Below are 25,641 nucleotides of genomic sequence, written 5' to 3'. Positions count from 1 at the left end.
TACAAAACATCCTTTTTCCTAAAGATTACCTGTACAAACAATCACAGAAACTTAGTATTCATTACTTTTCTCTTTACGGAATACAACCGATTCACCGTCAAATTTATCATAATACTAAAGTATCTGAACCTCACACATAAACTTTACCAGACATACAAATTCATCATAATTTCATATTCAAAATATATATTCAAACTTATGAAACATACCAATCATTTCACAAATCATCAGACACATCAATCATTTCATATATCAGCAGACACATCAATTATTTCGTATATTGACAGACAAAATAATCGTTTTTCATATTAACAAATACGTCAATTATTTCTGCATATTCATATACACATCATTCATTTCACATATTAGCAGACATGTAAATCTTTTCGCATATTAACAGATACATCAATCGTTTCATATATTAACAGATACGTCAACGTTAAACTCATTATTTAAATTAGATATCAGCATACCTCATGCATCACATTTTATTTACCATATGCATACCACCATTCCAATGTCCAATCACATTATTAATACAGACAATAACCATTTCCTACCGAATTCTGGTAGAACAATAAGACAGAAGAAAACTCCTTAAACAGAGAGCTTACCTACGAAGCTTTACTTACAAACAACTTGATTCTCCACTATTTTTTCTCTTGAACACACTCTAGTATCTCAAATGAAACACTATCAATTACTGAATAAGTGTCACTTGCAATTCAAACAATTAACATTTATATGTTACTTCATCAATTTACTTAAATAATTTATCTCACTCTTAAATTCACTTTACTTGAATTGTTCTTATTATATTCTAAGACTTCACCATCTTAATGTAGATTTCATCTATGTAGCACCGATACTGACACGGGACACGTGACACGATACGACATGACACTCCGACACGTTAATTCTAAAAAATGTTAGATTTCGACACGTTAGGATATTAAATAATATTTTTAATTTATGTAGTGTATATTACATTTAATATTCAATAATTTAACAAAAAAATAAAACTAAACTTATAATATTCATCAATTTTGCAAAAAAACATAAAATATCTCCAATATTTATAATAAACTCAATAAAATGGTAATCGTAATCCAACGAATCTAATAGTTGAAACTAAAAACTCAACGTAACGCAACCTTTGAACCTTTTTTTGAATTTCTATAACGCGTGTTGGAGCGTCAGGGAGTGTCGGAGTGTCAGAGAGTGTCGGACACGACACATCAGAATTTTTGAAGTGTCGGTGCTTCATAGGATTTCATAAGCTTTATCAAAGTAGTCAATAGCGGCGTTATTGCGCCGCAAGCCGCGCCAATTGCGCTTTGCGAAGCTTCGCCGCAACAATCCACGCTGCGCCGCACCAGATCGCAATAGCGACTGTTGCGGCCGCAATTGCGGCCAAATCTCGTCGCAATAGTGTCTTTTTATGGTTTTAACCCTAACCCACTTTCTCTTTCTGCCTTTTTGCCTCTCTTGCTTTCTTTATCGCGCTTGTTTTCTCTCTTATAGTATTGAAGTTCAATGTGGAAGCCATGAACAAAGAAGCAAAGCTTTGAGTGAGAGAGAGAGAGACAGACAGAGCAGATGACCGAGAAAAGGAGAAAAAGTGAGAGAAATAGTAAGAGAGAGAGAACATATGAAGGAGAAAAAGAGCAACTGTGCGAGAGAGAACAGATGAAAGAGAAAAAGAGGAAAAGTGAGAGAGAGAGAGAGAGAGATTCTGATCTATCTTTATTCAAAGAAAATAAAAGTACATTTGTCAGAAAAGTGATTCACAATTCACGATAACCAAGTAACCTAGTTATAGTAATAGTGGGTAAAACTATTACTATATCCAAAAAAAAAAGAATCCATCATTAAAAGGTAACTAAGGTAAAACACTAAAGTAACTAAGATAAATCTGGTAAATCAGTAAAGTATAGTTACAACTCAAGGTAGTACAACTATAGCTAAAGTTTGGACACTTATTGCTAAGAGGTAACATGTCAACTCTATCTGTGTTTTTAATTTTTTTTATTATTATTTATCTTTATATTTTTTTATTATTTATATTTTTTTTAGGTGTTATTATTTTTTAATAATTTATTATGTTACACGCACACACACACATACATATAATTTTTTTTTAATAAATATATATTTTTCGCTATTTTCGCAACCGCAACCCGCAATAACGCTATAGCGGTTTTGAGGGTTGGCCACATCAAGCCGCAATCCGCATTTGATAACTATGAGCTTTACAACGATGTATTATAAGCTTCGTTTCGATAAGTATAACTCAAGATACGTCCGCCGTAAGCAAACTGCTTAAACCCGTTGTCAGAAACAGGACAACAGACACTTTTGTATTTTTCTGGAAACGTTATCAAACCCAGTTTGTTCTCAAATTTTATGAAAATTACTGGACATCTGGGGCTTTAATTTGACATAAGATTTGTCCTGTTTCATTAAGAAACGAAGAAGTTATGAATTTTTCAAAGCTCCATTAATATGTTGTCAACCCAGGCAGATTCGAGCACTATCCACATTTTCCAAATCCTGGCATGATCCAGACCTCATAAAAATACACTCTTTTTTTGAAAATAAACTAGACATCTTAACATTTAATTTGATATATTACACACTTCATTTCATTAAGAAATGAGTGAGATATGCCTTTTTTAATTTGGGTTTAAGGTAAACAATATTATTTTACAGCATAAACAACCTTCACTCTTTAACTCACGAAATCTTCAATTCTGGTTGGGTCACTCTAAATTTTTGAAATTTTATACTAGGCTTACATATGTTTAATTTGGTACAAACCATACTTCATTTGAAGTTCTACAACTCCAATTATAATTTTTTCAAAGTAAAGGCTAGATTACCTCTATTAGGGTTTGTCACTTTTTCTTTAGACTAGTTTACTTAGTTTTCTTTTAATTCAACAACCAAGCTTTAATCCCATCAAATTCTTATCAAACATTCAAGATTATAACATCATATATTCAGCCTTAACATATGAAGAACAAAGATGAAATCTCAAAATTAAACCACAAGAAATCAAGTAGGTTACCTTGTATAGCTTCCAAAACAACTCTAGGTTAATCTCCACACTTTAAACCTTTGAAACCATCATCTTTTCACACAAGTCAGCCATACATCCATGCCTTTGGAGAGGATATGCTCCACTCATCACAGCCCCTCTTAAGAAATCAATTACATGGTTGGATTCATAAGCTCCCAAGCTACAAGTTTCATGAATAAACCTAGGCTTAAAAATGTTTAGTTTGTGAGATATGGCTTAGCCCCTTTTCAAGAGATCATGTTCAGCCATGGGAAGCATAAGGGAGAGGAGCTTCGTGGGACTTGAGAAAGAAAAGGAAACCGATTTGTTTTGATGTAAAAATCTTAAGTTATTTAACTTATCTTATAACTTTTAACCTTTCTTCCTACTTTTCACTTTGTCAACAGTCTTGAATATTATTGGCCCACATTTCCCCCTAGAACCTTCTATATGTTTAGCTGCCCTTTTGCAAGAAAAAGAACCGATTGCACCTTTTAAAAGATCACAAAATGACTTAGTTTTCTACTTTACCAATTAGCCCTAACTTTTGACTTTCAAAAACACTTAATCCATTCTTATTGGTCACTTTAATACACATATGTTCAGCCACAAATCTGACCACAAGGAAGCACAATTTCGTGGAACACAAATGAGAAGACAAAGCAATTAACCAATCATGTAAGAATTCAACTATTCAACAAAACTACATAACCAATAGTTTTCTAGTCTTTCTTTTAACTTTGACCTAGTCATCCTTTTAAATTAATATGATTGGTCCATATTAAAACATATATTTTCATATGTATCATGACTTAAAAGAAATCATTCAATCAATCATTTAGTAGAAAATAAGACTAGGTTATCAAACTAGTCATCTTTGATTACATACTTTGATTTTTCATGTAATTTTGCATACCTTTGACTTTTATTTAATTGAACTTTGACTCATTTTTATAAATTAATCTAAACATAATTAGATTAATCCAAGACCACTTCTAGTCATCAAAATTTCATGGAGAATTTAATTACACAATCAAGCTTAAGCTTAGGTCATTATTTTGCTTATTTGCAAATTAGTCCCTATACTTTCACATATTTATATTTTGAGACTTTATTAATATTCTTATTTAGGTCTAATTAACCTTGCTTGACATGAATTATATCATCACAAATTTTAGCATGTCAATTCATTCATTTACACATCAAAATTCACAGCAAAAGCTTACTTATTCAAAAGCTAGTGTAAACCAGTATTCACACTTATACTTCTTTTATTATTTCAAGATTTCTTAATTAGGGTTGTTATAAAAGTCAGGATCCAGTTGTGGCCAATTGACTGGAGTTTGTTCCCAATATCTGTTTTGGACATCTTCTATAAACAAATTTTGATAGGAAAAAAAACAACATCCATGCGACGAAGGGAATCCTCATCTCTAACCCAATGACCTGCATCATTTTTTAGAGCCTGAATTTTGTTTTTACGTCTTCGAGTAACTATTTGTAGATGATAAAATTTAGTATTACGATCTCCATCTACAATCCATTAAGCTCTAGATTTATGATACCACAAGAGCTCCTCACATTGCAATATCAACTCTAAATCCTGTTTCAAATCCTTCTCTAGATTTTCCAAATACCTATTTGGGCGCTTGTCAAGATATTTTTGAATACCTTCCAGTCTCTTCAAAATAGTATTTTTCTTTTTTAAAAATATGACCATAGGTATTAGTGTTCCACTTTTTAAGCACTACAACTATAGAAGAGAGGTTTGTAGGAGTATTTGTATCATCATGCCAATATTTGGATAACACATCTTTGAATTCAGAATGCTCCATCCAAATTGGAAAGAATCGAAAATGTGTAGGGGACCAGGATAGAGTGGAAGACATCAGAGATATGATAATGAGGTTGTGATCAAATCTAAAGCGAGGCAAAACCTGAACAACAGCTTCATCAAAAGCAATCCTCCAAGGTGGGTTTGCACATGCTCGATCAAGTCTTTTAAAAACTCTGTCTAAATGAGCAAATTTTGGGCCACTCCATGTAAAATAAGGACTAGAGTTACCTAGATCCATCATATCACTGGTCGAGGCAAATTCATCACATCTTTTTTTTTTTTTGTAATAATTCATCACATCTTTGTGAATCAATATTTGAGCCTCCTTGCTTTTATTTTGCAAATAAAATCTCGTTAAAATCACCTTCCATTAGCCATGGAGTAGGATGTTCATTTTTCAGATGTCTTAATTGGTTCCATAACTCCTTTCTAGATTCCAAACGAGGACTCCCATAAACAGTGGTTGTAACACCTTGTTACCAGATCGATTTGTTAACATCACATATGGTATTAAGCGCAGTTACAATTATAGTAATTGAATTTAGAATTACGGATAAACTTTTTCTTTTCATTATTTTCAACTATAACTGATTCTGTAATAAATTAAATTCAATACTCTAATTGTTATTTCAGTACTATTTGGAAGCGCTTACATTTATTTACAACCCTCAGAGGATAATACCATGAATCCAAGGTTTCAAAAAACACTATTTTCCATTTTTTGCAGTAAGGTAATATATTACCCTACAGGAGGTAATCGATTACTGCATTAGGTAATTTATTACCACTCTCAAGGTAATCAATTACCAACCTCGTTACTGTAGAGGCAGTAGCTCAAAACTTCCTCATCTGTTTTTGGTAATCGATTACCAAAGCTGGGGTGATCGATTACTCAACTAGGTAATCAATTACCATACTCAATGTAACCGATTACCAACCAAGATAGTGGCTGATTTTTTCCTCCTCTGTTTCAGGTAATCGATTGCCACCTAAAGGTAATCCGATTACCCTACTAGGTAAAGCCATTTTTTGACAGCATTTTGCTGCATTATGGACTATAAGGACTTTTCCCCAAACTCAAATGGAACCTAATAGACATGATATTCAATTAACCAAGCATGCATATAACCACATTAAGGCTTATTCACTTGGTCCATCCATGGATTTCTCAATGAATACCCAACTATCTAACATACACCTATCTAGTGGATGTAACATCAAAGTCCATTACATATTATACAAATGTACATATACAAGTCCATGTACAAGTCTCCAAAATGAGTTATATACACAAATGCATCAATAAACACAAAAGATACATAAGGGAAATAACCTATACATAGTGCTAAAAGTATATCTGTAGGCATAATCAAAAGAAGTATAGACATTCCCTATACTCTCCAAATTACATGTAATGCATGTGAAATGCAAATGTAGATAAAAAAAAATTCCACAAGCATGTAAAATCATGGCACTCTAGCCTAGCCTTATACCCTGTGATGCTTCTGCACCGTTAGTACCTATACCTGAAATTCCATAACGCCGAGTGAGATATACATGTATATTTAAGTAAACCAAGGGTCCTTGAAGATTCCTCTACCCCAAGTTCACTTCAACATAAAAAGCAACAAATCATGATACAACATATACATATCCGTGTTATGTAAATAATGCTCATCCAAACATTCCTCAAGAATGCTCATGTCGCAATAACAATAAATCCTACTGGACAGAGAAACTACACTCTATGAATTACACAAGAAAATCTCCTTGATACATACCAAGTGCAAAAACATAGCATACACGTACATATATCAAATGCATCACATTAAATCGATGCAATTAAATATGCCACATCAACCACTACCCCTTAAGAGCATGGTGGAACAAGCACGAGATACATCCCAAGGTCTGAAAGTTTACCTGCAGTAGCTTCCTATCAAACCTTTCTTGCCACTTAAGAAATCCAACCACAAGCTTGTCCAAAAGATCCACACATTATATTCCACTAGGATGACCTATCAAAGTCACAAGTGTGAACAACATACATTCCATTATCAAACATTAAACAATGAATATAAATCCCAATCGCCCATTACTTGCATTGCAAGAAATCAAGCTATTTACACATGATATTTTCGAAAATATCAAACTAAGTCCAAATGATGATCTAAATTCATTTCTACCGTTTATTTAAGTTCCTTAGAATACTTTCCAAAGGAACTAAAGCTACATATCACTCTAACCAGATCAACCATGGAAATATGTCATTATGCAACCTAAAAATTACATGATCATCACACTTGTATGAAAATAGGATTTCTAAACATAAACTCACCAATATTCAACCCAAGAGTGTTCTCCAATCCTTGGGTGAGATCAAGAGGGCCTCATTTTCTCAAAACTCCAATAAAACTGTTACCTCCCCTTGCACTTCTCTCTCCATACCCTCACTTTCAAGAGATATTGAATTATAGGTTAGGTTGGTATCAAGTTTCCAAGCAACTTTGGTTTTTAATTCAAGGCAAATGGATGACTACACAAGAAACTAGAAATCAAGCTTCCAAGGCTATGATGTTGGGCTTGGAGTAGAGGTGCAAGAAGAAGAAGGAAGGAAGGAATGGTTCTTTTGATCATAAACTTAGATGTTTTAACAAATATTAGGTTCATTAAAGTCAAAGCAACTTTAAGCACTATTCCAATCGTGCCATCACATCCATTTTACTAATCATAGACCTTCATTAAAATTATTTCATATTTTATTCGATTATTTTTAAGTTCCGAGCAACTTTTGCCTATTAGCAATTATACTCCAAAACTATCATTTTTTGCACTTTTTCCAAAAATACCTTATTTTTATCTAATTAGAATTTTAACCTAATTAAACCATTAATTTCATGATTAAATTAATAATCTTATCACAAATTCATATTACACAGTTTAGAATTATTATAACGATAAAGAAAAAAGTGCTTTGTCCTGGATAGGAAATTTTGGTTTAGATAAATTGGGAGCTCTGATCAAGTTTTTTGATATTAACTCCCATAAAACCCAAATTCCTCAAGAAAATCCATTTGCTTCCTCCAACAAAAAATTAGAGAAACCCATTTTACGAATAATTTGGAGAGCATTGTTTCCACTCACACGCGCCTCCAAGATAACAATATCAACATGATATTTCTTAATAAAAGTAGTCATGGTATAACGGAAATTTTTCTTAAAAATACCACGAACAATTCCATATTAAAATATTTGGGTAAATATCTATGAGCTTTATTACATTATAACAACAATATCAACATCATATTTCTTAATAAAAGTAGTCATGGTACCACGAAAATTTTTCTTCGCTGCACCACCACAATTCCATATTAAAATATCTGGGTAAATATCTATGAGCTTTATTACATTATGGGCTCGTTAGAAGGCCTAACTATATGGGTGTTTTGGATTTGGTTTGTCAACGTTTCGCTGGCTGGAAAAAAATGTTATTTGTCTCTTGCTTGACGTATTACTTTGTTCAATGCTGTTCTAACAGTAAGTACTATCCCTGTGTACCAGAGTTTTTCCTTCTAACAGTGTGTAACGAAATTGAAAAATTACAAATATCCTTTATTTGGAGAGACACTATAGATAGGAAGAGAATTCATCTTGTATCATGTGGGATTGCATATGCTACCCAAGTAATTTGGGAGGTTTGGAAGTTCACAAATTGCATACTCATAATGAAGCTTTTTTGTTTAAGATTGCTTAGCAGATAGTGACCCACCCTAATGACATGTGGGTACAAGTTTTAATAGGAAAGTATAGAAGGAACATGAAGCTTAGCCAATATCTGGGAAAATTTTCTTTAGTATTTTAGATTTTGATTTACGTAGGACTTAGTTTTTCTTTTTTGTTTCTTTCTGTCTTTAGGCTTCGGCCCTTTATTGTAATAATAATAAAAAAAGAACCACACTCGACTCGACCAACAGTGGCCCCATTTAGTAGGCGTTTGACAGAAGAGAAAATTTTTTCATCCAAAAATTTTGATTTTAAAAAATACGATGAAAACATTCGGTGTACGATAATATTCGAAATTAAAAGTTTAGAAAAATTAAATTTTCCAAAATCGTATAAATATCTTGTAACCCAACGTCCTCGTAGAGTCAAACTTATCGTTTATTCACGTGGGCATTTCGTGGAAGGCACCGCACGAACGAGCCGACACGTAACTGCAGAGGAACCCGATCCGAAAGATCCGAGACCTGTAACCCGAAACGTGAGACCCGACCCTGCTTCTTCTTGTCTGTTGGTTTTGGCTTCAGAGATTCAAATCAAAACAGAACACTCCAAACTGCAAACCCTAATAACCGAAGTTCCTTTCTTCGACACAGCACGCCACAAAGTGTTTATTCTGTCGTTTCGAAATTTGAATAACGAATCGAATGGGGAAGAGAAAAGAGCGTCGTCTTGCTGCTCTTAGCAACGCTGGTCGTAGAGTCAAACTCGATCTTTTCGCGGAACCCTCTGGTATTCACTCCTTCTTTTACCCCTTCGCTTTCTTAAATTCTTTTATAATTTTATAAATGATCTTATTTTGGGGTTGATTCTTCGGATTGCTTCGAATTCAGAAACCCTAATTTGGTCCAGATATCTTTGGAAAACCAACTTGTCTTTTAATTTAATTTAATTGTTTTGGGGTGATGTTTGAAATTATGATTTTTTTTTGTTGAATTTTTATTCAAAGTGAAAGGGTAAAAGGAATACCTTATATATATATATATATATATATATGGGGCAGGATATTCTTACACCGGTGTAAGAGTTAGAAGTCTTACACTCAATCTTGACCATTGATCCACTTATATCTAATGGCTCACATTACTAAAAAATTAGAGCCCTTAAATATAAATGAGATCAACAGACAAGATTAAGAGTGTAACTTACACTGGTGTAAAATGATCCTTACCCTATATTATATATATATATATATATATATATATATATATATATATATATATATATATTATTTATTTACATTTGGGCAGAGTTGTGCATACATTCCATTGGGCTAGTTTATATCCATGTTTGGTGTATGTATCTGAGAAATACTTGGTGCAATTTTCTGGAATATGCAAATGACTTCTGGAGTCATACGTAAGACATGTTTTGTTTGCAGTGTTACATTAGTGATTTAATGTTTTGAATGTTGAGTATAATGTATTAGTTATAAAGAACGGTAGGGAGTTCTGAGAGAATCAAATTATGAAATTGATTTTTATCCATTTCTGCAACTTGTCATGTTCTTAATTTTATAACTTTCCAGGAGAGTTGGGTGTCTCCACTGTACATGGTGATGCTGGAGGAGATATCGACTCACAACATCGTGATGGGTTACCCAATTCACCCTCTTCTTCAGGTGGGTTCTGTCAGTTTTCTTCAAAAGGACTATATTTAGAGGACATGAGTGCTCAACATTAAATTGGTGGAAATATGGAATTATATATACCGGACATATTTTGTTGTTTGCCCCAAGAAACTGTTCTCAGACTGTAGGGCAGCTGTGGTCTTGGGAACATTCATTTCAGATGAGGTCGGCCCTGCCACATTGAAATATGAATGACTCCCAATCGTTTTCCTCCCTTTTGGCTGCATCAAGGGATTTTCGAGGTTCAGACAGTAGAAAGTATTAGCGGTTCGTATGTTTCTGGCTTTATATGCTTAGTGACTTACTGACATTTTCCCATCTGTAACAGGTGACTCAGATAATACAAGCTAAAATGCTTGTGAATCTATTTGCATCCTTAAGTTTCTTTTTGTCTTTCTTTTCAATTGTAGCACTTGCTTTTATAGTTTTTGAATCTTTCTGGCATTCTTTTCAAATATTATTGCTATTAAATAATTAATAATCCATCATTTTCATAGTTTCTGACATGCTGGCATTTTGTCTTCAGGTATACAACCACAGAATCCCCTGCAGTTACTTGGACAATATAGCGATGATGAATTGGATGAGGAATCAAGTGAAGGGCCTAATAATACGAAGACGCAGAGCCTTGTGCTCAATGAAGAGGTATTCTACTACCTACATATCTGTTCTAAGCGAAAAGTTTTATTTTGTTATACCATATATGTACCTTGTTCTCACATTTGCATTTTCCCTTTGATGTTCCTGATCTTAATAATCTCCCTTATTAACTCTTTTATGGTGAGAAGGGTTGTGTGTTTGCATTTTCTCTCTCTCTCTCTCTCTCTATTTTTTATGGTTTAGGCATAACAGGCTGGGTTTATTTAAGGGAACGGGACCCTGTATCCCTAATTTGGTTATAAAGTTACAAATTTTCTGCTTCTCTAGCATTTGTTAGTAAATTTATGAAATTGTTTTCACTGTCCTTCTTCATTTTTATGTTCTCCTTTGCTTGATATCCCCTTTTCTGATGTTGTAATATAAAATTTTTTAGTAATGACTTTTTGATTGGATGCTTATAATTTCCAGCAGTTGATGAATGCTACTTTTTATTGGAAATCAGTTTACCACAACTTTCTCACACTATAATATGATATTCATATTTTTCAGCAAGATCTAAAAGTATGACTGTGTAGGCTTTTTACAATTTATTGCAGTATTGATGAATTGATGAATAGGTTATATTCCTTGTCACTCAAATGATAATTGGAGGAAATATTTTCTGTTGAATAGTGTGTAGGATACCTAATCTAAAAATGATTAAGCTGTCTTTTTGTACTACTTACATTGAGGTGCTTTACTTTTGTCAGGCTAAGGGTGCACTTGATGAAGAATCCAAAGACTTAGACATCAGTGTCTCTGTAGATCTTGTTGCTCAGAATAATGGACAACAGAATACAATGCAAAATTCTACATCACTTGATGTTGAAGGCAGTGAAAAAAATGAAAGTGATGTTGCTGCTGGTGATTTGGAAAATGAAACGACTTCCAAAGACCAAATTTATGTTTCTGAAAGGTTGGATGAACTAGTTGTCACTGATATTAGTTCAGGATGGAAGATGGTGATGCATGAGGAAAGCCAACGCTATTATTACTGGAACATTGAAACTGGGGAAACCTCATGGGAAGTACCCCATATTTTGGCTCAAGCAGATCAGTTGGCTAATGATCCAATATGTCCTGTCAATGATAAAATAGAAAATGCTGCTATTTATATGGATAATTCCAACGTGCACTCAGCTGTGATGCAGGACACGTCTGCTGCATTCACAATTGATGGTTCTCTGGAAACCAGAGCGACTTCTCATAAAGAATTGTATGGTTATGAGTCCCAAATGAATGGATGTGGCGGTGAATGTACAAATGAAAATCAGAGTTCTGATGTAAATGGAAATGAATTGATAAGAAGTAATGATGGTCTCATGAGTTTATCGTATGGTGGAGATCATTCATTTGTTTCCAGTGTTGAAGAACAGCTTTCAGAAATTGATTTTCCTTCTCGTCTTGTAAAACAGAGTGAAAGTTTGTTAGAGAGTTTAAAATCACTGAAAAAGTAAGTGTACAACTTAGCTGTTTTGCATAATTTGTTTGTGGTATTTTTTTGATTGTTTATTTGATAGTGTTAAACACTTGTTTCTTCCAGATTTAAGTAACTAGCAAATTTGATACAGGTCAAAAGGCAATTTGCAAGGCCTGGACTCCTTGTTGAATTATATCTTAGAGATTGAGATTAGGCTCTCTGATTTTAGGTCTCTTGCATCCTATGGATCGTCTTTACTTCCATTCTGGATGCATTCTGACAGGAAGATGAAACTACTTGAAAGTTTAATCAATGATGATTTGTTGCAAACTGCTAAATCAGCACATGATGACGTTGAGGGTAAGCATTCCCCTGTCTCTGAAGGATTGGGTGAGCAACAGAATGGCATGGGACATGAATTTGAAGTAGATCACAATGTGAATAATGGGATCTTTCATACTTCTGAAGTTTCTAATGGATCTCAGGCTGATGCTTCAACTGTAGTTTTAAAAGATATCAACAATGCTCAGCATGTTCTGCCATCTAATTCTGCTGGGATTCACATGGAAACAGGTGTAGAAGTTAATACACAAGTTGAAGCTACTATAAATCCTGAGGAGTCAACTCATAAAGATGGGTATAACGTTGGAGAAGATATTGATATGGATGTGGACATGGAAGTTGAAGATATGAATTCCTCTGGCAATACAACTGTCATGGACGTGTCAGTCGCCAAGGGTTTTGTACAAACAGACCAAACAGCTCAGTTGAATCCACTTCCTGACTACCATTCTTTGATGCCTGATGATGAGTTTGTTGTTCCTCCTCCTCCAGATGATGAATGGATTCCTCCACCACCCCCTGATAATGAGCAGGTGCCTCCACCTCCACCACCTGAGAATGATCAAGTGCCCCCTCCACCGCCTGGTGATCCACTAGCTTCTTATCATGGTCTCCCATCTTACACAGAGCCTGGGCAATCCCTTTCTTATGCTCAATATAGCCTACCTTATCCTGGTGCTAGCTCTGAGTATTATGGGCAGCCAGCTGCTGAAGTCACAAATAGTAATATATATGGACAAATTGCTATGCCACCTGCACAGCTCTACTACAGTGCAGTTCCTAACATATATAGTGAAAATTCTCAACTTATGGTCAATCCAACTGACCCTGTTGCTTATTATGAGATTCAAGATGGTACGTTAATGTTGGTACCAGTATATCAGTAGTTAATGAAGTTATTTTCTATTTTTATTACTGTGAATCTTCTTTTCTTAGTTATTACAGCCTTTTTTTTATTAATTTGATTCCTTGGAATTTTCAGGAGCTGGTTCAAAGTCTATACCAGCTATCAATGTTAATGATTCTGGTGGTGTTGGTGAGGCTGACAGGGCATCTAGTGATGTTCCGTCCACCTCATTTAGCATCCATGCACCCGCAACTGTTTCAGTTGATGATGGTGTTTCGTTGCCATTGGCTACTGCTGAAGCTGCTGCAGGAAGTAACGCCTCATCATTAGTTGCTAAAGCGCAAACTAAAGGTAAAGATTCGGAGCAAGTCTGGTATTAATGGCTGGATTATACTGCTTCATATTTAGCTGCTAAAGTTGAGTGGCCCTGATTTATTGGCCTTAATTGCTATCTATGGGTTCAAGAACGTACATATAATCCTAGATTGTTGGTAATATGTTTTTCACACTTAATCATAATCAGTTACAACTGCTCAGGTAGTGTTGGTTGAACCTTCCTCCCTCCCTCCTTGTGATGGGCTGATCTAGTAATATTAATGGTTTATTCATCATCATGCCTTTCCATGTCGGTGATGACTGATGAGGTTCATTTGGAATTTTTAATTAGTCTGTATAACAATGCATTTCTTGTGTTGTTGGCCTCTGTTGATCATAATTAGAATGTTTTCTCTCAAGCATCTGCGTGCTATTTCTTTCTATCTGTTTTTTTTTTCATCCATTTTAAATTTTAAATGTAATTTGTTAAATTCTTTTCATGCCCCTGTGAGGCTGCAAAATATACAGTTATCACTTATCATGCAATGCTTGATTTCTTACTTCCCTCCCATTTTTCTCAGTTGGACGCACTAGAAAGCGGGCAGTTGCAGTTGGATCCTCATTAAAGTCTAATAAGAAGGTTTCGAGTTTGGTGGACAAGGTAGTTTTTTTTTAATAGTATTCTGGTGATTTCATATCCTGGAAGATTTCCTGTTCAACATGAAATTCATCTTAGTTTATAATATGTTAAGACTTTTCTGCATTGTTTTCTGTTTATTGTTATTATTAGTGGAAGGCAGCTAAAGAGGAGTTGCTCGAGGAAGAGGAAGAACCCGAGAGTGTGTATGAGGTTTTGGAAAGAAAGCGCCAAAGGGAAATAGAGGTTTGCATGTGGAACTTAACTTCATAGAATTTTGCAGTCATCCAACATTTTGTTTCTCAAGTTTCTTTGGTTTTAGGAGTGGCGTGCCAAGCAAATTGCGAGTGGAGAGGCCAAAGATAATGCTAATTTTCAGCCTTTAGGTGGTGATTGGTACGAGTTTCCAGAAACCTTTAATTTCACATCCAACAGTTGCCCAACTTACACACACACTAATGCAATTGTTTACTTTATGCAGGAGGGAGAGGGTCAAACGTAAGAGAGCACAAGCAGCAAGTGAATCTACTGGCACACTGCAAAATGCAATTGAGCATAACCAGCAGCAGCCTGATCTGATTGAACTCTCTAAGGGTCTCCCATCTAGTTGGCAGGTGTGTTTTCAGGGTCCTATCCTATGTTCTATATTTGAATGGGGAAATCTTATGTGCTATATTAGTTTGTGAAGTCCTGCAACTTCTGTTGTCATCACTTTTATGCAAGCATTTTGAGGGTGAAATATGATTTGAGGAGGCTGGGTGGAAAGCATTTCCGAATATACAATTTTTTGTTTCTTCCGCTTAAGTTTTACCACCTTTCCTTTTTTTGAGTGCTCCTCTTTGCGTTTGTACCCTTGGGAGTTTCTTTTATTTACATAATACTAATAAAATCAAACAGTTGTATTGTATACAACTTGACAGGTGTTGAAACTACACCAGTTCAAAGGGTATTGATGTTTGATATTTACTCGTAGGTGTTTTTGAACCAGATCAAGGACATTTTGATCTTTGCTCATTTCAATTTTTACTTGCTTTCAGGCTTATTGGGATGAGAACTCAAAGCAGGTTTATTATGGTAACACTATCACATTGGAGACGACATGGATTCGACCAACAAGATGATTTATGTACGGACAGCTACACAGGCTAACATGGGGTTTAATATTAAGAATATTTTGTTTCTCTTTTCCTCTGATTATAATATCTTCTGGTTCTAAGTAGTATCTTAAGGCTTATTAGAAATCCGTCATGTGTATATTTAATTTGTTCCTGCATTTTTGGTTTATTGTTGATGTGCATTTTTTTAATAGCACCGTGGTGAATATTGTCATTCTCGAGCTATTTTTGGTGTAAGCCAAAGGAAACGAAGGAAATATTAAGTCATTTATTTAAAGTAAAAAGTGAAAAAGCAAATGCTAATTAATGGGTAACCCATATGTAGCTTTCATATTTAATACATCATGATGAAATAATAGTATGAAATATCCGATATGATATTTAATAGTCATTGATAATTTTTTTTAACATTTTAGCACATTGTACTGAAATGCTCCAAGTTTGCTCAAAAGGCATTTGCCATATGATATAACCCTAAACATAAAGGGACTTTGCGCGGATCTTGTTTATATAAGATTATGTAAACTTAAACCAAACAACTGGCACTCTAACTTGGAATAAAAACTTGTGTAATTATTTGGTATAAAGCAAGGTTGTTGAATTATAATATTTATCGTATATTGTTTATTTTTTTTTAATCATGTATTGTGAATTCGGATCAAATTGTAATATACAGAAATATAATAAAAAATAATTTAAAAATATATAATATAATTGATGTCATATAAATTCAAATTTTTAACAAAGATTCAACCAACAAAATACATAAATAATTAAAGTACAAATTAGTTATTTTCTACTCATTAGTCATAAAGATTAATGTTATCAAAGCATCGACACTTCAAAAATTTTGACGTGTTCTGACATTCGGACACTCCAATACGCGTTCAAGAAATTCAAAAAAAGGTTCAAGGTTAAGTTGCGTTGAGTTTTTAGTTCCAACTATTAGATTCGTTGGATTATGATTACCATTTTATTGAGTTTAATATAAATATTTGAGATATCTTATGTTTCTTTGCAAAATTTATGAATATTATAAATCTAGATACATTTTTTATTAAATTATTGAATATTAAATAAAATATATACTATATAAATTAAAAATATTATTTAATATCAAAACGTGCCCTAATGTGTCAAAATTTAACATTTTTTAGAATTAACGTGTCGTATCGTGTCACATGTCCCATGTCAGTATCGGTGCTACATAGATCACTATTATTATTATTAGCATTTATCACAGAAATAACTAATTCATTTGACTCCTCTCTCCTTTATTGTTCAACAATGTCTGTTGATGTTACCTTGTTCTTGTATGATGATGTCTTTACACTTATCATTTTTTATTTATTTATTTTGAAGACAAAAGAGATTTTGAATATTTATTTAATTATTTTCGTTATTAATACAGATTAATCAAATTGATTTTTGAATTTAAATCATAAATTAAATCTTTATTTTCTTTTCCTTATTAATAATTATTTTTTAGATTTTTTTAATTTAAATCACAAACACTTTTTTATTTTCTTGTATTCAAAATTATATATTTTAATTTAATATTCTTATGATACTCGATACAATACTATATCAATATAATTCCTATTCGATATCATACTGATAACTATATTATGAAGAAATAGTATGCTACGTTTTAAATTCAACCAAAAAAAAAGTATGCTACGTTTTAGTTCATTTTACACGTGCACACAACTGTTTGCCTTAAATGTGATCTGCATGTTATCAAAAAAATAAAAATAAAATAAAAAAATGTGATCTGCAATTCTGCATTAAGAGAGGACCAACTACAATAAAAGTGTGTAGTCAGAAGAGTTACTTTAACGTCAGTGATTTGTCAATTAGTTTTGAAGATTAAATTTTCTTGAACTGTATACTGTAGGTTGCCACTAAATCAAAAGCCTCTAATATTTACCCCCCACATTTTCTTGGAATAAGTAAAATAAAAATATGTAGTATGGATCTAAACAGTGTAACTCAACTCACGAATAAGTTGAGTCCAATGAATTCATCATGATCCCGCTTTAGACATAAAAGTATCCGTACTTAAAAGAAACTTGATCAACCTTCTGGATGCAGTACGAAGATAAAAGCAATCGAGATTCGTCGAAAATTTGAGAAATATATTTCTAAAAAAATATGTTTCTAGATGCAATCACTACAGCTGAGCATTGTACTAATGTTCAAGAATATTATAAAATTAATATAATTCAATCAAGATTAACCAGAGAACGAGTGTCTCTTATTGTATTCTATTGTCAAACAACGGGTAAAGGTAGCAGACAAAATACTCAATATGAACATCATGCTAATCTATCACAAAATTCCCATATTTTTACCAAGATTAACCATCTACTGATATAATTTGATACTCATTATTATGATAGGAAAGCTTTTCTTTCCAAAGTAAAGTTTTAAGTGGAGTTTAATTTGTAACATACCACGTTGTACCAGGCTAGCGAGTGTGGAATAGAAGTAATTCTTGTACGCAGCCTTACCCTTATATAATTACAAAGAAACTGTTTCCTGAATTCGAATTCATAATCTTTCAGTCATGAAAGAACAACTTTACCATTACTTCAGTTCGCTCCCCTTTTAGTTTAATTTGTAACATAACAATACAAAATTGTGTTCGGAGACATCTTAATGAAGCACAACATCTACTCTCCAGTATGTATATATGAGAAAAGAAATTTAAAAGAATACGCCAGCAAAAATTCTAAACTAGCATGCAGTTGTCTCAGCCAATTCTGCCCCTTCTTCGGTTATCCCTATACGTGTCTTCGCTTTCCTTATCCTTTATGAAGCCAAGAAAAGCAAGAAACCCAAAAAAGAAGAATCCACCAGACCAGTTGCCTCCGCCTCCACCTCCACCACCTCCACCATCACCATCATCACGAGGGGGAAGTCCGGTGCCACCATCATCGAGTTCTGGTGACTTCTCCTTGCCTGAAAGTTGAATTAAACCATGAGAAGCCATTTAGAACATGCTTTAGGAGAGTGTACTAGTAAATAGTAATATATGAAGTTGACATGATTCATCATATTTTCCACGAGCAACACAGAGAGAAATGAAGTTAACTTTATTTGGAAGGACTTCCGCTTAACGGGAATTCTGGAATGAGCAGAAAAATTGAGACCTTTACAACAGCATGAAGTAAAAAATACACTAAAAGAAAAAGACAGCGGAAATCATAATTATGACATTTAATCGTTAACAATTTCCGTAATGTCTCTTACCCGTTCCATGTTTGAGAGCAGAATGCTTCTTTTAGGTAATTATTTGTTAAAAATATACAAATTACAAAATATTCTGACAAATGAAACAGAAGATAATTGCAATGACATGGAAAAGTACCCTGACTAAAGGGACACAAGCTAACATAATTTAACAAATCATAAAATGTTGGTAAACAACAATTACCAGGAATATGAGTAATTGTCGGAGCCTGGCGAGTAACAGTTTGAGTTTGCTCTGCAGCACATCTTGCATTCTGCATATACCAGAGGGGATTAGTAAAGTGAGAATCGAAAGAAGTTATCTTCTTTATATTATAACAAATGCGTGTGTTCAAATAAGATATCTTAACACAATATGTAAAAATAACCTATATTTAAACCCCTCAATAGTTCGCGTTGTTTTTAGTATTCTATCTTTAGTATAATATAAAAATGGGGACAGTAATAGCATGAAAAGTGTCTGATGAGTAAGTGACCCCAAGGATAACATATAGAAACACAAAAATGCATGATATTTAAACAGTAATGCATGATACATCAAAACACATGAATACCAGAACTTGTCTGATGCACAGTAATGCATGATATTTACCACCTTAAAGCAGTATGCGACAACTCAAGCAATAAACAATATGTTAATTTTTCAGCCATTCATTTCGTGTCCCAAAAATGTCGCAAAAGGCCATTAAAGACAATTTGCTTCTAATGAAGCTGTATTGCGTATGCCTTATAGGTCAGAACGAAAGAAATAAAATATAAATGAAGAATATATTCAGAGTTTGGAAACTGATAGACTATTGGAATTGGAAGATATCACAATTTTAAGGGAAGGAAGAAAACAACACCAAAGATGATAAATTAAAAAAAAAAAGAGTGAGTAAAGAACATTACCAAAGCTGCAGCACATATTATAGTTGCTGTCCGAGTCGAATGAGTTCTTGTACAAAATGGAAACTGTGTAAAACTCAGGGATATTGAATTATTAATCTTCCGTAATCCTCTTGGTGAGTTAGATGTAGCAACAACATTCTCTTCAATGCAGTGGCCACCTCTTCTCACTGTTTCCAAAAATGTAATTATTTCACAATAATCACAATAATTAAAAATATGAATTATGTTTTCAATCGTTTGTGACAAATACAAAACCGAATGTGCCAGCTGTGGCTTAGCAAGAAAGTCCTTTGTAGTGAGTGCAAGGACTTTGGATCAATCCCACCATTAGCAGGAAGGAATGGAAAGGAATCAGGGAAGGGACAGGGTTACATCCATTTCAGTAACCCATACCATAGAGAAGAACAAAGCAAAAATGTACATGATAGCAGTCAATTTACACAAATGTGTACAATGGGACAGCTTAAACATTCACCTCAAATACAATCCAATCAATTGTGCAATCAACAAACTAGATACAAATTTTTACACAAAAGTGGCTGTGTTAGTTTAAAAGCATGAGATTGAAAACATGAATATATTGATCCTTAGATCAGATAGCAATCAATAATGCAATAATGCATGCAACAAATTTTTTGCCAGGGAGATAAATTAACAATCAAGATTGCTCAATCTGGACTTGTGGTCATATTACCACAATGGAACACTTTTGTTGCCAAGTTCTCACATGACTATAAAGTATAAAAGGGCTTGCTATGTGTAATACGGAAATATCTTCAGTGCTAAGGGAGTACTGAAGACTCAGTGCATCATTTACTTAATTTGGAAAAAATAATATATATTTTTTACCATTTTACCCTTCTTTGTATGGTTATTTTCCCTTAAACCATCACCCTTTTCTACTTTTAGTAAAGGAGTACATACTCCAGTAGTACCAAAGATATGCTCGTGTAATACAGGATACAACTAACGTGTTCATTTATGAACATTGTTCCAAGGATTTGTCTGTGCAGGAATTGTGATGCTGATGCAAAATAAAAGTGAAAGAGCAACTATAATTTTCCAAACTCATATTTCCTATATCTAAAGATAATGTCTCATTATAAAAAGTCAGAAAATATCATTTACCTGGTGGTAGTTTGGGCAAAGATGCAACAGCACTAGTAGCCAACATTGATATCCAGGCAGAGGCAGAGAACTAGCATAAGCATAAAACTTTGCTTTAGAAATAAAAAAAAAAGTTAAAAGTATAACTGAAGAAAATAAAAGATACTATCATCTAGCATGTTGGTTGCAATTGATAACAAATTCCAGATGGTGGAATAAAAAAAATTGAATACAACAGTTGGTGTTGAGAAAAAAGACAAGTACCAATTTCTACAAACTCTAGAAATTCAAATCTTCTGAATACATAGCATTCAACATAAAGCTTGTGTTGTGTGGATAAAGGAAACAATAACGAGGTAAACTGCACTTCCTTCAACGTAAACGACGATTTTACAACACAATCAACTACCCAACAATAAAGGGTCACAAAAAAGACTATAAGAAATGAATCTTTACAGTGATATCGCAGAAAGGAACAAAACATGGTACCGTATCACGCGGAGCCGACGACGATGTGTTTCGATTTCGCGAGTTGTCCGAACGAAAACTACCTAGGGATTGCGAAATTCGGTTTCGATTATGGATTTATTCGGAGCTCCGAGTGAGAAAGTGAAAAACCTAATGAAATGGAGGAAGAAGACGATAGATAGCAGAAGCAAATTGGTCTCAATTCACAACAAGCTTTATAACCACATCTCCTATTTATAATTTATTTATTTATTGTTATTATTATTATTATTATTTTACCTAAACTCATCTTCTTATGTTGTTTTAATGTAAACTTATTATTTAACTCCCTAATTATAATTAACTCTCTTATCCCATCATGTTCATGTTATATCGTTATAACTTGTATTAACATATTTAACAAGTTAAATATAAATCCAAAATTAAACTTAAGGGGTGTATTGGATTAGGATTTTAAAAGATTTTTTTTGAGATAAAAAATCTTACAAATTTTAAATGACATTTTAGAATTGGAGAGATTTTATAGACTTTTTTAAAAGACTTTTTTTACAATCAAGATTTCGTAGGATTGGATTTTAAAGGATTTTAATAGAATTCATAAGATTTGAAAGGACAATATGGATTTATAAGATTTTAAAAAATCATATGAATTTTTAACAAACATTCAAAATTACAAGAGTCAATACAAAAGGGAAAGGTTATACTAACAACCTATTTTTGTTTACAACATTTTACAACCATATCTTAACCGTTGATTTCTGTCAATTAACGATTATTATTCATTGCAAATTAAATATTAATTAATAAGTTTGATTTGCAAAAATAGTAACCATTGATTGACGAAAATATGTTGTAAGTATAATCTTCTCCATACAAAAAATAACAAAGAAATACAATGAAATTAATAAAAAAAGTAAAACCAAATATAATTTTCTCAATCAGTAAAACATAATGGGTAAATATATACTTACCACAAAAAGTAAAACCAAATATAATAACCATTGATTTACAACTAACTTAATCACCATTGATTTTCGTCAATCTAACGGTTATAATTTATTGGAAATTATTAGGTCGTATTTATTAATTCTCAATAAATTATAACCGTTAAATTGAAAGAAATCAATGGTGATTAAGTTGGTTGTAAAGGTGGTAAATTTTTTTGGTGGTACGTATATCCTGCCCCAAACATTAATATAATTTTTAACAAACATTCAAAATTACTAAACAGCTTTTCACATATCTAATGGGTTGAAAATCATCTTCCTCATTTGGTATCAAAGCTATGCATATATGATTATAAGACTCAATTTTTTTTAATTATAAAAATTTCTAAATTTGCATATAGAACCTAAAGTTAATGATAAAATTTCGTTTGAAATTTTTTTGCAATTGAACTTGAAACCTTGGGGGTTTTTGGAATTTTCTAACCATATATCATATGCATATTTTCATTGAATATTAAGAAAATTTTGAATCTAAAATTTTGGGTTTAATTACATGAAAGTTTAGAAAATTTCTCAAATTTTTTTCAATCGATACATTGAAACCTTAAATTGCTTTGGGGTTTTTGAGAAACAAGCTTTTAGTTATCTATTGACACAAAAATTGTTTGAAATCGTTTCCTATAGTAAAAGAATTTCGTTCATGAATGTATTGTTACGAAATTTAGGGTTCATATTATGAAAGTTTCAATCTTTCTTTAAATTGATATTGTTTCATTAATGTAAAACGAAAATAATACAAAAGTTCTCTTGTTATTTTTCACTATTTTATGTTATTTTTAATACAAAAAGCACATTTTTGTGTCAAGAAAAACCGCGACCCATAGCTTGAAAAATCACTTTTTAAACTTCCAAAATTTCTTAAAATTGGCTCAAAAATATGTTATTTTTGAGATAGATTATATTAAAATCTCGTTGGTTTATTGTTTGTGGGTTATTTTGTGATGAAAATCGCTCAAAAATATGATCTTTTTTTTTTTGTTTTGACGAAGCTCCCATGACGGAACCCAATTTCAAGCAGTCAAACTACCAAAGGAAGAAGAAAACACTGTAATAGAAGAATCTCAAGAAATCCTAGGAGTTGGGGTGAGATTGTGAGAGAGGCATCTTACTTATATTTTTCACTAAAAAGTCTTACGAAATCCACACCAATAGAAAATTCATTAAAATCGTCGGATTTTTGAATACCACGAGATTGTGATTCCATTGTTTAAAATCCTGATTGAATACCAACGGATTTGGACGGATTCTAAAATAATCCTTTAAATTCCTAATTGAATACCACATGACTTTTTTTCAATCCATTAAAATCCTAATCGAATACCAACGGATTTTCTTTGAAATCTCAATCCAATACACCCTCCTTAGATTAAATATAATTTGATAATAAACCAAATCTTGGCAAAAAAATTAAAATAATGCATTTTAATTAAATAATTACGCATTTATTACAGTTTTGGAAATAATTACGGATCTATTGCACAATGAGACGCCCAAAAGGGGCGTCACACTTGTGCCCTATATATTCCCCTACACCTCTATTCACTCTTCACACCTCTTCTCTCACTCTTCACATCTCTTCTCTACCAAAATTCCTAACATCATACATACATAATCCTTTATCTTTAATTTAGTATTTGAGTTTTATTTCTTATTCTATTTAAGAATGAGTTCAAATCCTAATTCTGTTCGTGTTGTGTTATATTACAATGGTAGGAAGGTAGAAGGTCAACGAGGTGTCATGTTTGAAGGTGAAAAAAGGCCGACACGTATCCAACGCAACACAACCATTAGCGAACTGCATCAGAGAATTTGGCAGAAGTTAAGTCTTCAAGGCAACCAATGTATCACTCAGATCACGACAATGTTATGGCACTGTGATAAATACATTAGTTCGCAAGTGGTTGACGATGAAGACGTGGAGATGACAATGGAAGAATTTTTCAACCAGTCAAGGACAGATTTTCTGGAGTTGTATATCGACATCGCCGCAGCGGAGAGTGTTCCATTACCGGTGAGGTCAGTTGATTTAAATTCTCCCCGTCTTCCATCAATGTCTGTCGCTCATGCGTCTCCAGTTGGTAACATTTCTGAGGGAGATGAAAATGATCCGACTTGGGAAATGCACGACGACGACGACGACGATGATGAAAATATCGCAATGGAAGAATGTCTTCTGGCGGAGGATGCTAGTGCTTCAGAAGGAGATGAAGGTTGTGAGATGGGTGCGTCTCAAATCCCAGTATACCATGAACCAGTGGTCGCCCAAATGCCGCAATTGCATGACGTTGTGTCTGCCCCAATAGGTAATATCATCAAGGTAATTGATATAATTTGTATATACCTGAATTTATACCTGATTTAGGAAGTTTGTATTAAAAATTTTTAATCATCAGATGCAGGTGACGAAGCTGTTATTCCTTTTTGGCAAGGAATTCCGCATTATTCGTACATTGATTGGAGTTATCGGAGCGAACAAGAATCATGCACTGATGGTACGGTTTCAGGATCGGGTTCAATACAAGGTCCGCGGCAACTGGGTGACAAGTTATTTGTGAACCAAGAATTTGCAACAAAAAAAGATGCCCAAATGACACTGAAGCACAACCTCATTAGGGAGCATCAAGAAGCAATTGTAATTGAGAGCACACTTGCAAAGTTATCCATGAAATGTTGTGCGTATGATAAAGGTTTCCCGTGGCGCATTAGGGCGATCAAACCAGTGTTTGGTGAAAATTGGAAGATTACGAGATGGGGTGGAGATCACACTTGTTTGAATGAGCACATTTCCCAGGGACATAGACAGCTCGATGCAGACGTTATTGCGGAGCTCGTTCTAGGTACGTATTTATTTTTGATGACATCATCAACGTTTACGTATTGCTATGTAATTAAATTTGTTATATGTTATCGAGTCTGTGACCTATTCAATGCAGGGATGATAAGGGAAGAACCATCTGTCTCAATTTCTTTGATTCAAGAAAGGATAACCTCTAAATATGGCTTTAAATTTTCCTATAGAAAGGCATGGTATGCGAAGCAGAAAGTGATGGCAAATATGTACGGCGATTGGGAGGAATCATATGCTTTTTTGCCAAGGTGGTGCGAATACATGCTTCGCTTTTCTCCGAGAAATGTATCTCTTTCCCTGGCTCTGTACCACTCCATGTACGCATGGTTAGGTGACATCAACCCTAGTAATGGAGGGGGCAGAACGCTATGCTGCTCCCTGATTTGCCATCTTTCAATCCAAGGACGAAGCTTACGCCTCCAGTTCTCCTCAACCTTCCCCC

General features: G+C 33.5%; 2 protein-coding genes across 3 annotated transcripts; one reads left to right on the top strand and one right to left on the bottom strand.

Annotated features, from left to right (window-relative positions):
• The first annotated feature begins 9,079 nt into the window (after nucleotides 1-9,079).
• LOC133305978 (uncharacterized) lies at nucleotides 9,080-15,880 on the top strand. Of its 2 annotated transcripts, none has more exons than XM_061506245.1 (11): nucleotides 9,080-9,410; nucleotides 10,207-10,299; nucleotides 10,835-10,953; nucleotides 11,658-12,400; nucleotides 12,519-13,564; nucleotides 13,692-13,907; nucleotides 14,453-14,532; nucleotides 14,662-14,754; nucleotides 14,831-14,904; nucleotides 14,990-15,122; nucleotides 15,546-15,880. In XM_061506245.1, exons 1-11 carry the CDS (start codon nucleotides 9,326-9,328, stop codon nucleotides 15,627-15,629), a joined length of 2,766 nt encoding a protein of 921 aa, XP_061362229.1. In that variant the 5' UTR covers nucleotides 9,080-9,325; the 3' UTR covers nucleotides 15,630-15,880. The 2 variants fall into 2 exon arrangements, with proteins under 2 accessions (XP_061362229.1, XP_061362230.1); XM_061506246.1 differs by having other exon boundaries at nucleotides 9,364-9,410; nucleotides 10,207-10,575.
• Nucleotides 15,881-18,113: 2,233 nt separating this feature from the next.
• Nucleotides 18,114-21,561, bottom strand: LOC133305985 (protein YELLOW LEAF 1, choloroplastic-like). The gene is made up of 5 exons (XM_061506251.1): nucleotides 21,366-21,561; nucleotides 20,898-20,967; nucleotides 19,770-19,936; nucleotides 19,063-19,132; nucleotides 18,114-18,587 (listed from the first exon to the last, which is right to left on the bottom strand). The coding sequence occupies exons 2-5, from the start codon at nucleotides 20,941-20,943 to the stop codon at nucleotides 18,379-18,381; spliced, it is 492 nt and encodes a 163-aa protein (XP_061362235.1). The 5' UTR covers nucleotides 20,944-20,967; nucleotides 21,366-21,561; the 3' UTR covers nucleotides 18,114-18,378.
• Between the last annotated feature and the right edge of the window lie 4,080 nt (nucleotides 21,562-25,641).

Source organism: Gastrolobium bilobum, unplaced genomic scaffold (assembly GCF_033153095.1).
Source record: "Gastrolobium bilobum isolate Gb01-03AN ecotype WA unplaced genomic scaffold, APGP_CSIRO_Gbil_v1 utg31018, whole genome shotgun sequence".
Taxonomy (NCBI): Eukaryota; Viridiplantae; Streptophyta; class Magnoliopsida; order Fabales; family Fabaceae; genus Gastrolobium; species Gastrolobium bilobum.
Note: the sequence above shows the minus strand (reverse complement) of the source record. Positions and strands in the feature narration are given on the sequence as shown.

What these genes read in the sequence shown, in the direction of transcription:
- LOC133305985 (XM_061506251.1), bottom strand. Translation starts at nt 20,943, where the DNA reads ATGTTGGCTACTAGTGCTGTTGCATCTTTGCCCAAACTACCACCAG. An exon ending in TTTGCCCAAACTACCACCAG is followed by an intron (nt 19,937 to 20,897) that starts GTAAATGATATT and finishes TTTTGGAAACAG; the next exon opens with TGAGAAGAGGTGGCCACTGC. An exon ending in GACAATTACTCATATTCCTG is followed by an intron (nt 18,588 to 19,062) that starts GTAATTGTTGTT and finishes TTCAACTTTCAG; the next exon opens with GCAAGGAGAAGTCACCAGAA.
- LOC133305978 (XM_061506245.1), top strand. Translation starts at nt 9,326, where the DNA reads ATGGGGAAGAGAAAAGAGCGTCGTCTTGCTGCTCTTAGCAACGCTGGT. An exon ending in TCTTTTCGCGGAACCCTCTG is followed by an intron (nt 9,411 to 10,206) that starts GTATTCACTCCT and finishes ATAACTTTCCAG; the next exon opens with GAGAGTTGGGTGTCTCCACT. An exon ending in AGTTTAAAATCACTGAAAAA is followed by an intron (nt 12,401 to 12,518) that starts GTAAGTGTACAA and finishes AATTTGATACAG; the next exon opens with GTCAAAAGGCAATTTGCAAG.